The following is a 12,487-nucleotide window of genomic DNA, read 5'->3' on the forward strand; positions in this document are numbered from 1 at the left end:
TTCAAATTTTCCAGACAAATGAATATTTATCAAAATTTCTCTTACACTGTGTTTTACAAGAGCAGAATTGACACATTGGATTGGAGAAGATTCAGTGAAGCAAAGTAAAGCATATGCCGCTGCGGGAGTGACATAATAAAAAGAGGAGATGATGATGATGATACAGCAATAATAACATGACACCGGACAGAACAATCTCCTACAAACAAGAACAGAGGGAAAAGGGGCAACTGCTTCCCCAAGCTCTGGCGCCAAACTGTATCTTCACGGAACATAGTTGTATTTAGATTTGCATAGATACACGTATCGACACCAGTAACAAAACTAACATGACAGTTCGTTTTGGCTTCAACTTCTGAACTTCTAACATGGTTTTATTCGCTTGATTATGCTTCTTTTTGTTACTCCTTTGTTTTATTTATATTTCTCTTTGCAAAAGAACAAGATATTTAGAATAAGAAATACCTTTATAACACTCAAGCAATCAAGATGAAAAATAGAAAACAGCAACGAAAAATAAGAACTAAAGCTGGAACTAGTGAATGACGTTCTAAAGATGAAGAACAACTCTACAAGACATGTTTCTTCCTGGAATTTTAACTAACTGAGTTAACAAAAAAGTGGTTTTAATTATCCTGTAGTTCACCCCTCATTACCTTTCCTTAACATCTCTAAAAGCAGTTTTACGATACACGTAATTGTTTCTAACCATAAAAGATGCTACTGAAGAGTGCTATAAGATGACCATTTATGAAGCCTATATATAAATACCTTTCGCTAATTTACAGTAACCAATTCAAACGTGTTTGCTTTTTTTCTAATTTCTTCTACGAGAAGAGGGGGAGAAACGTTGGAGGTCACTATATATATCGAAACTGTGTGTTTAACCCTCGTTACTTGTTTCAAAGGAAGTAGAACGTACCTTGATCATCTCAGCTGTAGTAAAATCAACAAGATTCAACATGAACAGAATAATGGTAAGGCATAACAATAATTAATATCTAATTATCGTGAGTGATACACGAAATTCATGTGTTGAAGGAGAGAACAAACTAAGTCACATTCGAGAAATCAAAGAAAATGTTTCACTAACGGTAAAGCTTATGAAAAGAAGTTTTTACGAGATAAGCTCTCTGTAGAAATTTGAGTCTTTCTTTTATTATTGTGTTCGCATCACCTAGATGAATTATATATGTCGCTCAGCTCTATCTCTCGTTCAACACTACAATAATTTTAAGGATACACTGGGCCCTAAGCAGACGGGGCCGACTCTACCATATGTGCAATACATGCATTTGCATGTTGCGGCAAGATTTCGAGGAGTGGCAAAATGTATCATAACAACATTATTTAAAATAAATATTTCTTGTTGGTAACAAACTTCATGATGATGGTTCTTAAATTTAGTAGACTGACCTTCTATTTGAATACTACATTCATAAATCATGTTTAGGTTGCATTAGTTTAAAGTCACATGGACAATGCTAAAGCAAATGGTCAAACAAATCCCAACATGAATGCTTGATTGTTGTCAAATACAATAACTCAGGGGTTTTCAAACTGTGCGGCGCGCTACCCTGGGGAGGCGCCGAAGGTTGTTAGGGGAGGCGCGAGTACCTTTAAAAAAAGATCATAAACAAAGAAACATATTTATAATGCAACACCATACTTAAGTCTGTACACTTTTTCTTTAGTAATACATACTGGACTAGGCCTTTATATCGCCTCTATTCCACATAAGTATAATGCTTGTTAGATGGTCACTAATGATCATCTACTTTACCTCTGTAGAATAGTATGTCTTCGGAATTTCGCATGACGCCATGTTAGCTGAATTTTTCTTTCCCTTAATTTTCTGTTATTATTTCTGGGATGATTCTTGAGTTTTAATCTTTTCTAAAGTACTACCGCCATTCACTAATAATCTTATTTCCCATTGACTTTGCTCCACATTTAAATGTGTCGGGTTTTATTATTTAAATTCCCTCTCTGCTCATATTTTCATTTTAACATAAATATCTGACTTACCACATTTTATAATTATTTACACCGGCTAATAGCATTAAAAGGAGTAGTCAGAGTATGTACAGCGTAGGTCATCTACGTTAATAAGATATTTCCATTAATGATTCATAAATGAAACATAGTTTATCGTAGTGATAGTCTTTCTTTTAGGAGCATATGTATTTATGTTGTTGACACATTTCATTTTACAGGGGAGGCGCGTTCAAATTTTGGTGGTTGAGGGGAGTCTCAACTGCACACAGTTTGAAAACCTCTGCAATAACTCAATTCTCGAACAGTAGCGAACACTTGTTCCATTTAGTTAGTTATCACAGTTTTGATATGCAAACTAGTCTTCTCTTTTTCACAAAGATAGTCTTTATTATTGAAGATGAAAAAATTTTTTTTAAAAAAATAACATATTTAGAAGGAAAATCAAGAAATAAAGATAAAGAGTAAGTTGCACTATAATTGCAAACTGGTATATTGAGATTGAAACTCTACATTGAATTCTATAAAAAAGGATTACTATCTTTCCTCTCCAAGTGTGTTTATCTTTCACTAACATAATAGATTACTTAAAGAAAAAACAAACAAAAGGAGATTGTATTTGTAGTGTTTAGGCCTTTCTGAGTGCGAGTATTTTTCCTTCTCCTTCATCGTTCATGATGGAATAGCATACTTAAAATTGTGACTTATAACATTTGTTCTTTCTGGAGAAGAAGGGGGCCGCAAATTATGCCATTGCATGGGGAGGCAAATTGCCTAGGGCTGTCCTGTATTCAGAATTGTTTCTAGCTCTATAATAAGTTTGACTAACGCGTGATGCTAACTTCCGTACTTAGAACCACGTTAATGAGATAGCAACAATTTATATCGAAAAAGGCAAACCACGATTTTTTTTTTTTTTTTTTTGCAGAATTATCTAAACACATTAGGCCTACTGTAGATCTATCTATATATATAAAAGAGAACGCACAAAATCCTTTGTCCGCTCATCACGCTAATACGGCTGAACCGATTTCTTTCATTTTTGGGGGGTTGTTAGGATTTGGACCCTAGATGGTTTTTATCATATCACTTTAATTTTCAATTACCAGTGTCTTGAGATAATTGACCAATCAGGTGTCAATACGTACAAAAAATCCTTTGTCCGCTCATCACGCTAATACGGCTGAACCGATTTCTTTCATTTTTGGGGGGTTGTTAGGATGTGGACCCTAGATGTTTTTTATCATATCACTTTAATTTTCAATTACCAGTGTCTTGAGATAATTGACCATTCAGGTGTCCATACGTACAAATCCTTTGTTATCAGTTCATCATAGGTATAAAAATAAACGTATTTATATGCAACCCGCATGACCCTGTGACTCGGCGGGTTAACATAACTGACAGGCGCTATAAATCACTTGAAAGCGAAAAAGTAAAAATTATCTAAGTAACAAAGTTTATTGCGTTCCGGGATGACCGCAGCGAAGCGGGGCGGGTTGGGGTGACCGCAGCGAAGCGGGGCGGGTTAACATAAATGACAGGCGATATAATGTTAACATTAGTGCAATCTTCTATGGTTTTTATCATATCACTTGAAAGCGAAAAAGTAAAAATTATCTAAGTAACAAAGTTTATTGCGTTCCGGGGTGACCGCAGCGAAGCGGGGTGAACGCTGCTAGTCTTAGATATAGATTGGTAGAATGGTTCCTGTGAAGCGAGTGTGAACACACGCTATATTTCCCACATGTACTCAAATTTGGTTTAGGGGCCGCGGTGGCTCAGTGGTAGAGCGTTCACCTCTGGTGCTTGGGGTCCCGGGTTCGATCCCAGCCCCCGCCAAGTGAACTTTGTGGTGGACAAACACCGTGCTCGTGGGTTTCTTCGGGGTTCTCCCGTTTCCTCCCACTTTCTTCATTCCACCATTTCACTCATCTCTCATCATCACCGTCTCCTTTAGCCTAACCGGCATAACCGTGGGACGTGAAACTTAAAGATTTCATTTCATTTCTTTTATTTCCTTCAAAAATTTTTAATTTAATTCTAAACAAGGTATTTCATTCTACTAGGTAGCACTTCCTAACATTCATAATGCATAAAAGCATTATCGAAATAAAAGTAATATTTGTAAGAGTCCTGAAAAAATGTTTCGGGATATTAGGGCATTTTGAAAAAAAAATCTGATCCATAAGTCTCAGAGAAAACGAGACAAATGGACAGTACATGTTAAATGTGTTTCCACAAGTGATTAAAGTTTTAAAATTAAAAATTAAAATTTTACGTATTTTCTTTTGAACGTATATCATCATCATTATTATTATTGATTTTAATGAATTTAAATAGCGTTCTAGGTATATTTCTAGAACGCTAGTAGTGTTCTAGGTGTATTATGACTATATTTTCTTCAATAATGTTCAAAAATATAAGTTTTTTAAAAAATTAGACACGTTAGAAATGTAATGGCCACATTTAAATAGTCGTAAACGTTGGATTACAAGTACTAGACCAGTGGTTCTCAACCTTTTTTTACTGACAGCACAATTTATTGAACGCTCGTGAGACTGTGACACACTTACTTGATTTCTTATTAATAATAACAAATAATAGTGGTGCAAGACTATAATTTTTTTATGAAGAACTGACTCTATGAATTACTATGCATTGTTGCTGTCGCTGGAGGCGCTGACTGGTACTGAAAATCTCACAAAATCTCAAAATTGATTTTAACCAATTAATTAATCTGTAATGATTTTCAAATTTTAAAATCCTGCGACACACCTTATGGGACTGCATGACACACCAATGTGTCGCGACATACTTGTTGAGAACCACCGTACTGGACAACAAAGAATGACAAAACACAACTCCTTATTTATCATTATCACTATCATAATGGTAGTCAATTTATTATTAAGCAATATTCGAATTCATGATTCCGGCTTTCAGGATCAATCAACCTCCTACTCAATTAATTAGCACTATTCCAATAAGTGGATAGCGAACTGAACCATGAGTTCTAGCGAGAGCCAGTGAGTCCCAATGAGCGTGAGTACATGTTGAGTGCGAGCACGATTTTGAGAATAGTGAGCGTGAGCTCGAGCGACTGCAAATCTGAGCTAGTGTGAGCAACTCATTGAGACTAGTGAGCACGATGACATTTTGACTGTGCATAAGATTTTTGATGTAAGCTACTACTAAGAAAAGAGTTTTGGGAATTCGACGAGAAGGGGGACGAAATGGGGTGGCAATTATTTGGGTAAAATGTCCATATCTCCTAACCTCTGACGGATAGAGACATAAATCTTGGCATATGGACTTCCCATTTAAGATAACTGGCACATGTTTCACCATTGTTTTGATTTACCTATGAAATACATGTTGATTCCATATAAATTACTGTAATTACTAGGTAATTTGTAAACTTCTAACAATAATGTTACTTTATTCACTCCTAGTAAATTTTAGGTAGAGATTTTTTCCAAAAATATTAAGTGAGGGAAATCCTAATTATCCTCTTATCATTACTGAGAAAGTACCAACTCAATTACTATAAAAATCAATAACTTATGAAGTACTATCTCAGTTGCATTACTGAGAAAGTACCAACAAAATTACTATAAAAAATCAATAACTTATGAAAATGGAATCTTTCAGTTTAACGTCCCACGTTTATGCCCTTTAGGCTAAGGGAGACGGATGATTACGATAAGTGAATGATGATGGAATAATTAATAGAAAGAGAATGTGGGAGGAAACGGGGATAAAACCGACGGATAGGATGTTGTCCACCACACACTTACTTGGCCTGGGAACGAAGCAAAGACCTCCGTTCACTCTCTATTAAGAGAGGAAGTGGTAGAAATATGCCATTTCTGCTTTCAACATTTATCGCTGTAGAACAGAAACGGTAATAGATGGCGACAAACGTTATTTTTGCAATCAGTTCAGCGTCTCAAACGATCATTCCACCACTTGCAGCACTTGAACGAAACCAGACGTGGTTGAAATTTACTATAGTACTACCAAAATGTGTTGAGCCGTGGCAAAAATGTGAGCTAAAGCTCACACCCGCTACACACTAGGGATGGGCAAAACCGGTTTTCCAGTTCTGTGGAAATGGATTCGGTTTCCGGAGAACAACGAAACACCATTCTGGTCAGAAATAGAACAAATTTTGAAAAAAAACCGGAATCGGTTTTGAAGAAAACCGAAAACAGATCAGGTGAAAAACCGAACCGGTTTTGGAGAAAACCGATAACCGGCTTCGGAGAAAACCGAACCGGTTTTGAAGAAAACCGAAACCGGTTTCTGTGAAGATTTTCAAAAACCGGTTTCGGTTTTTCTGAAAACCGGAAAACCGGTTTTTGTGCCCACCACTACTACACACCCACGCGTTCAGCCAATAACGGTTCAGCTCTTGCTAAGCGAGAGTGCCTTAGCGAAAGGGAGTGGAATTCCTTCAGCCGATAGCAGCGCTTGGAATAGAAGACTAGGTGTCAAGTCAGTGCGGTATTTGTATAGTACTTCCGGTTACAATATTTACATATTTCCATAAAGCCAAAAACGGTAAGAGATATCAAGAAGTTGTTTTTTTTTTTTTTGCAATCGATTCAGCGTCCCTAGAATAGGTCAAATTGGAAAGTCTCCAATCCCAAAAGTTGGAGCAAGTATTGGTCGAATGCCTTGTTCGTATGGAGAGTAAATTATTTGCAAGAACTACGAAGAATGTATCAAGACTTGGCTATCAGCTATATATATATATATATATATATATATATATATATATATATATATATATATATATATATATATATATATATATATATATATATAGATAGATAGATAGATAGATAGATAGATAAAACCGAAGTAATATTGAAAATCACTACAAGGACAATATGGCGGACCATGTCTGGTTTGATTACTTCACGAACCATTTTACAAGCTTAACATTTGTTAGAAAACTTACTGGAATATCGTAACCAAGAGCTAGATGTTTTAACAAGAAAAATATCACCACAATTCTCGACACTGAAGTTGAAATTAGAGAAACATAAATATTCTCCAGATAGAGTGTGCCTAAACGAACATGATATTCTAATAAACAGCCACTACTTACAGTTTACAAACTTATATCTATTTTCCCCTTGTTATGTTTATAGTTTCTCCTTCTTTTCTCACATAACCACCAACTTTTTGGGCTCCCATTTCGAAACCTGTTTGGTTTTTGGATCAAAACATCCAATATATTTCAATCAAAAATTTTCTTGGGCGCCTTATATCTGGAGAACTACATATAGTGTAGCCAAACGCAAACTATCACTTAATTCAATATGATGTGCTTCTACCGTACAAAATACGAAAACTCGATTTAGGGACCGTTCAAAAATTTTGTGGTCCCTAATCCAAAAACTAATTATTGGCTAAGATCGCAATCTTTTGATTAATCTTTTTTTTTTTGATCATTCCTAAAATTCTTATTTATATTTTATTTTTACTGTCTGCATTTACAAATAAATATTTTTCCCTCAGAAAGCGAAATGTTCATATTTTAATTTACATTAACAAGTAATGTCCATAATCATAAAGCTTGATCTATGATTTAAAGAAAAACACTTTTTCGTCTTACCACCTTCTTGTCTAATATCATCTTGGAAACACCTGTATTTTGTGGAAATACGGGGAATCTTTACTATGGTAAGCTAAAGTTTGTAATTAAACATTTATGTAAGATGTAAGAACTTCTTACTTACTTATTTGAAGCAGGCTAATGTTCATATGCACGTACATTTTTCAAGATATTATTTTTTCCAGATTTGATGTGAATATTTCCCAATTGCTGGATATTTTACCATTAAAAAATATTTTAAGTGTATTTTTTATAAGGGCATTGAAATTTATGGGTGAAATATCTGGCAATAAAACTCCGATAGAACTTTCATCCTACAAGCTTAATATGTTTCTAAAGCTTCTTCTAAATGAGTTTTTTTTTTTTCGAAATTAAGACCTAGGTAAATCACTTTGTGGCACACAAAATGGTAGAATAACCAGCAGAGTAGTTTCTATTTATTGATCGAAGTTGAAAGTTTATTTTGAAGTCCGAGATTATAGAGGCTGGAGATACTGTTCAAAATGGAACCCACAAGCTATTACTCGGATTTGTATTCGAGATAATGATTGAAACCGGAAATAGAACCCTGAACCATGCGTACAAAATGTGTAACCATGAGTGAAAACGGGCATTACAAAGCTCTACGAATATAAAGTTCATAAATAAAACTGTATTTACTTTCCTTCTTCCCAAGAGACTTCAAAATAAAATTATTACTAATATTTTCTCATTCATTGTTTCATATAATCTTCTGATGATAAAAAATGTGCTTAATAACAAAGGAAGCCCGTGACCATTACGAAAAACTTCTTACATTGAGATTTTCTAAAACCAAGACATAGGTAAATCGCATTCTCATGATTGAAAACGCTGGATTCATCCTATGCAATAAAAATCATTAGCTATCCTCCGAAATGAGTTCTCCCATTATTCCCTTAGTTCAAATTTTCATTGATAAAGTTATTTTGTTATGACCACTTTCATTTTCAAAATTTGATGTCGATCGGTTCAGTAATGTTTGCGTAAAGTCGATCTAAAGAAACATCGAAATATTCATAAGTTTGCTTCTGGTAAACTGAACTAACTCACCATATTACGAACAACGCACTATGATCAAGCAATAAGATTAGTATGCTCTTGAACACCCACAATTTTTATCCTTCGGCATTATGTGCTTTGACGTAATGATTTTTCAAGAATATTTTCGACTTGGAAAATCATTAAATATACAAATAGCTACATCCAGTAATTGTTTTTCGACCCTACTGTGTGACTTTTACTATCTCAAATTTGACTTTAAATCGATGATTTCAATTGACCTCTGTGTAACGTAGAAGCATACTTCTATGATCGAAAAAAAAATGACAGAAATTTGCATAGCGCAGCAGAGCAGGGAAGAAGGTAGATTAATGAAATACAGAAGTGTTGACAGGGTACGATAGGGTTGTCACATTTTTCCACTGTAAACACAGGACGCACGCGTTGTAATAAATAAATTGCGATATATAAATTATTTTTGCATTTAAAATCATACACTGTTAATAACCAATAAAAATGGAACATAAAGAAGAAGACAGGACAGCAGTGTTAAAGTTATAGGGAAGGGATCTGATGGTACAAGTGCAAAATTATGGAACTTCTCTCGTGATAAAGCGACTACGTGCGTTGCGTGACTACGTGGCGTCAGAGGAGCAGAGCTGGTGACGGTCAGTAGCCTGTCTGTCCACCAAAGGCTGTCAGAACGGTTGCAACATGGCGCGGCATCAAGAGGATAAATCCCTGGATGTTCCCCTAGGGTAAGGCATGCCATACGTCTTCGATACGATGCCAGCGGATACGATCAATTGTAGCTAGCGGAGTTTGCAGTGTGAGAGATTATGCAAACATGAACCATACGTCTTCAGTAGGCGCGAGCTCGGAAGAATGCAACGGTTAAGGAAGCAGAGAGACATTGTGTTCAGCCAGAAAGTGTAGGGCAGTTCGTGGAACATGAGGACGCACGTTATCCTTCTAGAATGAAGTCCACGACAGTACTTGCACCAACGGAATACAATCGGTCCCAATACCTTGTCAATGAACCGTCGATTTTCCAAATGTCTGTCAATGTGTAGGGGGCACGAATGGACACGAAATTCAATAACACATGAAAAGGTAACACCATGCGCTACGCTGTGGCCGCATAACGCCCAATACAGGCACCAATGTCGTGGAAGGATAAATCACACTCACCATATTATTTATCCACGATCAAAGACCGAAACTCGCTGGAAGAACTGCTGCATTCAACGACAAGGTATTTTTTGATCGTATGCGAACACTTAATCATACCAACCTTTGTCAACTGTGCCTCTCTGATTGGCCTTCTCTTGCTATCGCTAGTAGAGATGGCCGGAACCAGTTCCTGGTAGAACCAGTTTTCGTCTCAGAACGGATCCGGTTCTACAAGATCCGGTTCCTAAACCGGGTTTTCGGATCAAGGTCTGGAACCGGTTCCTGAGATCCGGTTCCGGAACCGGTTCTGAATTTATGTATGATGTTGTCTCGTAAGGAAGAACGTGCGAACGTAATCGAACACGAATTATTTGTTTGTAAGCTACAACTGATTTCATTTTTCGCAAGCGAGTTCTGAAACAAATGGTGTAATACAAAATCATTATTGACCATAAATAGCTCGGATTCATCACAGCTTTCACTACTCAAGTTCAATTAACTTTTACTTTTCCTGTATTTAAGTATTTCCTATGAAAAATTACCACAATAATGTATCTACGAACAATTTCAATTCCCTGCAAATTCTAAATACATTGCAACGCAAAGGCAAAATTACCAGGGAGGACCGGAACCGGTTCCTGGTGGAACTGGTTTTCGGCTCTGAACGGATCCGGTTCTAGAAGATCCGGTACCGGAACCGGGTTTTCAGATCCAATTCTGGAACCGGTTCCTAAGATCCAGTTCCGGAACCAGGTTTTTCGGATCCAGGTCTGGAACCGGTTCTGAAAACATCTCCAAGAACCGGTTTCTCGCGGAACCAGTTCCACCGTAACCGGAACTTTGTGGCCATCCCTAATCTCTAGATTCATAGCCGCTGTTTCGCGTCTGTGTCGTGCTAATCAATTGTTTGCCCTTCCATGCTCTACATATTCTGCAACTTCTATATATTGTGCTTCCTTCGATGTTGTCTTCTTGTTGCATTTTTAGCGGCGAGTAGTGTATTAAACTTATTACAATAGTCATACACTACAAACAAGTGAGGGAACAGTGTGAAACTGCGGTGGACTTCTTAAACTTTTCGTAGTACGTACATCTATAACTACTGGTTGCAACGAGGTAATAAGATCAAAGATAGAACCTGCTCCTCGGACCGTGAATCCATACAAAAACACATTAGGCCTGCTCTCTATCTATTAAACTGTTTCTGTTCTATGGCAACAAATGTTGAAACCGGAAACTGTTAACTTGAACCATTTCCATTTTGAATAGGAGTACATAGGACCTATTTTTAGGACGCTGAATAGTGCTCTGGCTGCGATATCTATCGGCAGACGAACAGATAGACGGACAAAGTTGTTCTATAAGACTTTCGATACTTATACAAAGCATAGTTTGGAAGTCTAAAATATTAAAGATTGATATCACGAATGAAATTATAGCTCTTCTGTTATTCAATATTGGAAAAAATGTCTAGCATCTGCACCACACAGTATATAGTATAAAAAAAGAGTGTTAGCAACCGATGAGGAGTGTAGAGCATGATGCTTCGCTGTTTGTCAAGTGTCAATTGTGCTATTCGAGTTCGAGATGGATATCGATTAAGATAAAACAATAATCAGACGTACTTTCTGTTCAACTTTTATACACAAAAACAAAACAAAAATTGTAAAATTTGGGACAATTCTGTACATGCAGAACGTCTGGCAACCCTAATGTACGAGTAGTTATGGATCTACGATATGCAAAACCATCGAGTACGTCAATCTTGTCCATTGCTACAGATACGCTATTCTTGTTTTGTGTCTGCTCCTTGTTCTCTCCATGTAAATTACTGAGAAGGAGGTAACAAACTGTAATGCTAAAGCGCACAAAGTTGAAAATGGGTAATTTAAATCAAGATTTGTCATATGACTTTAAAATAAGACGAAAATTAATGAGTTCTGTTCTGGTTCTTAAAAGCATTGAATAGTTTCAAACATATAGGAAGTTAAATATTATCTAATGTACTGAGTGCTTTGTATTTTTTCTTATTTTACAGATAATTAGCACTGTCCTAGTTGTAATGACCTTTTCTTTCGGCGAGTCTAATCCATTAGAAAGAGAAGAGAGGCAATATAGACCAGGCAGCAGTCAGTTTGGAGGAGGGAGTCATAGCGGACAACATGGAAGCCAATTTGGAGGTGAAAGCAACTACAATCAGCATCAGAGTGGAAGCCGCCCTGTAGGTGTTAGTAGCCAACATGGGTTGCAAAGTGGCCAATATGGAAATCAAGGTTCGTTATCTGGAGGGCATCCAGGATCGGTTCAAGGAGGTCATTATCAACAGGGATTGTCACAGGGAGGCCGTCCAGGATCAATTCAAGGAAGCCATTATCAACAGGGACTGTCACAGGGAGGCCATTCAGGATCACTTCAAGGAAGTCATTATCAACAGGGACTGTCACAGGGAGGTCAAGGATATCGTCCCCAATCTAGTAGTCACCACGGAAACAGCAGATATCCTATTAACCAAGGGCACAGTGGTTAATACTGATAACATTTATACGTTAAATGTAAAACATTAAAAAAAAAAACTATAAAATTTCATTGTCTTTTATATTTTACCAATTTTCTCTTGCAACGAATAATATTTGAAATTTCTTATCCTACTGCTTTGAAGCTAATACCTAA

At 36.5% G+C, this 12,487-nt stretch overlaps 1 protein-coding gene across 1 annotated transcript; it reads left to right on the plus strand.

Moving 5' to 3' along the window:
- The first annotated feature begins 841 nt into the window (after positions 1–841).
- On the plus strand, positions 842–12,487 carry LOC145666176 (uncharacterized). The gene is made up of 2 exons (XM_081733250.1): positions 842–977; positions 11,856–12,487. Exons 1-2 carry the CDS (start codon positions 963–965, stop codon positions 12,342–12,344), a joined length of 504 nt encoding a protein of 167 aa, XP_081589376.1. The 5' UTR covers positions 842–962; the 3' UTR covers positions 12,345–12,487.

Source organism: Thermobia domestica, chromosome 1 (assembly GCF_964235325.1).
Source record: "Thermobia domestica chromosome 1, izTheDome1.hap1.1, whole genome shotgun sequence".
NCBI classification, from domain to species: Eukaryota; Metazoa; Arthropoda; class Insecta; order Zygentoma; family Lepismatidae; genus Thermobia; species Thermobia domestica.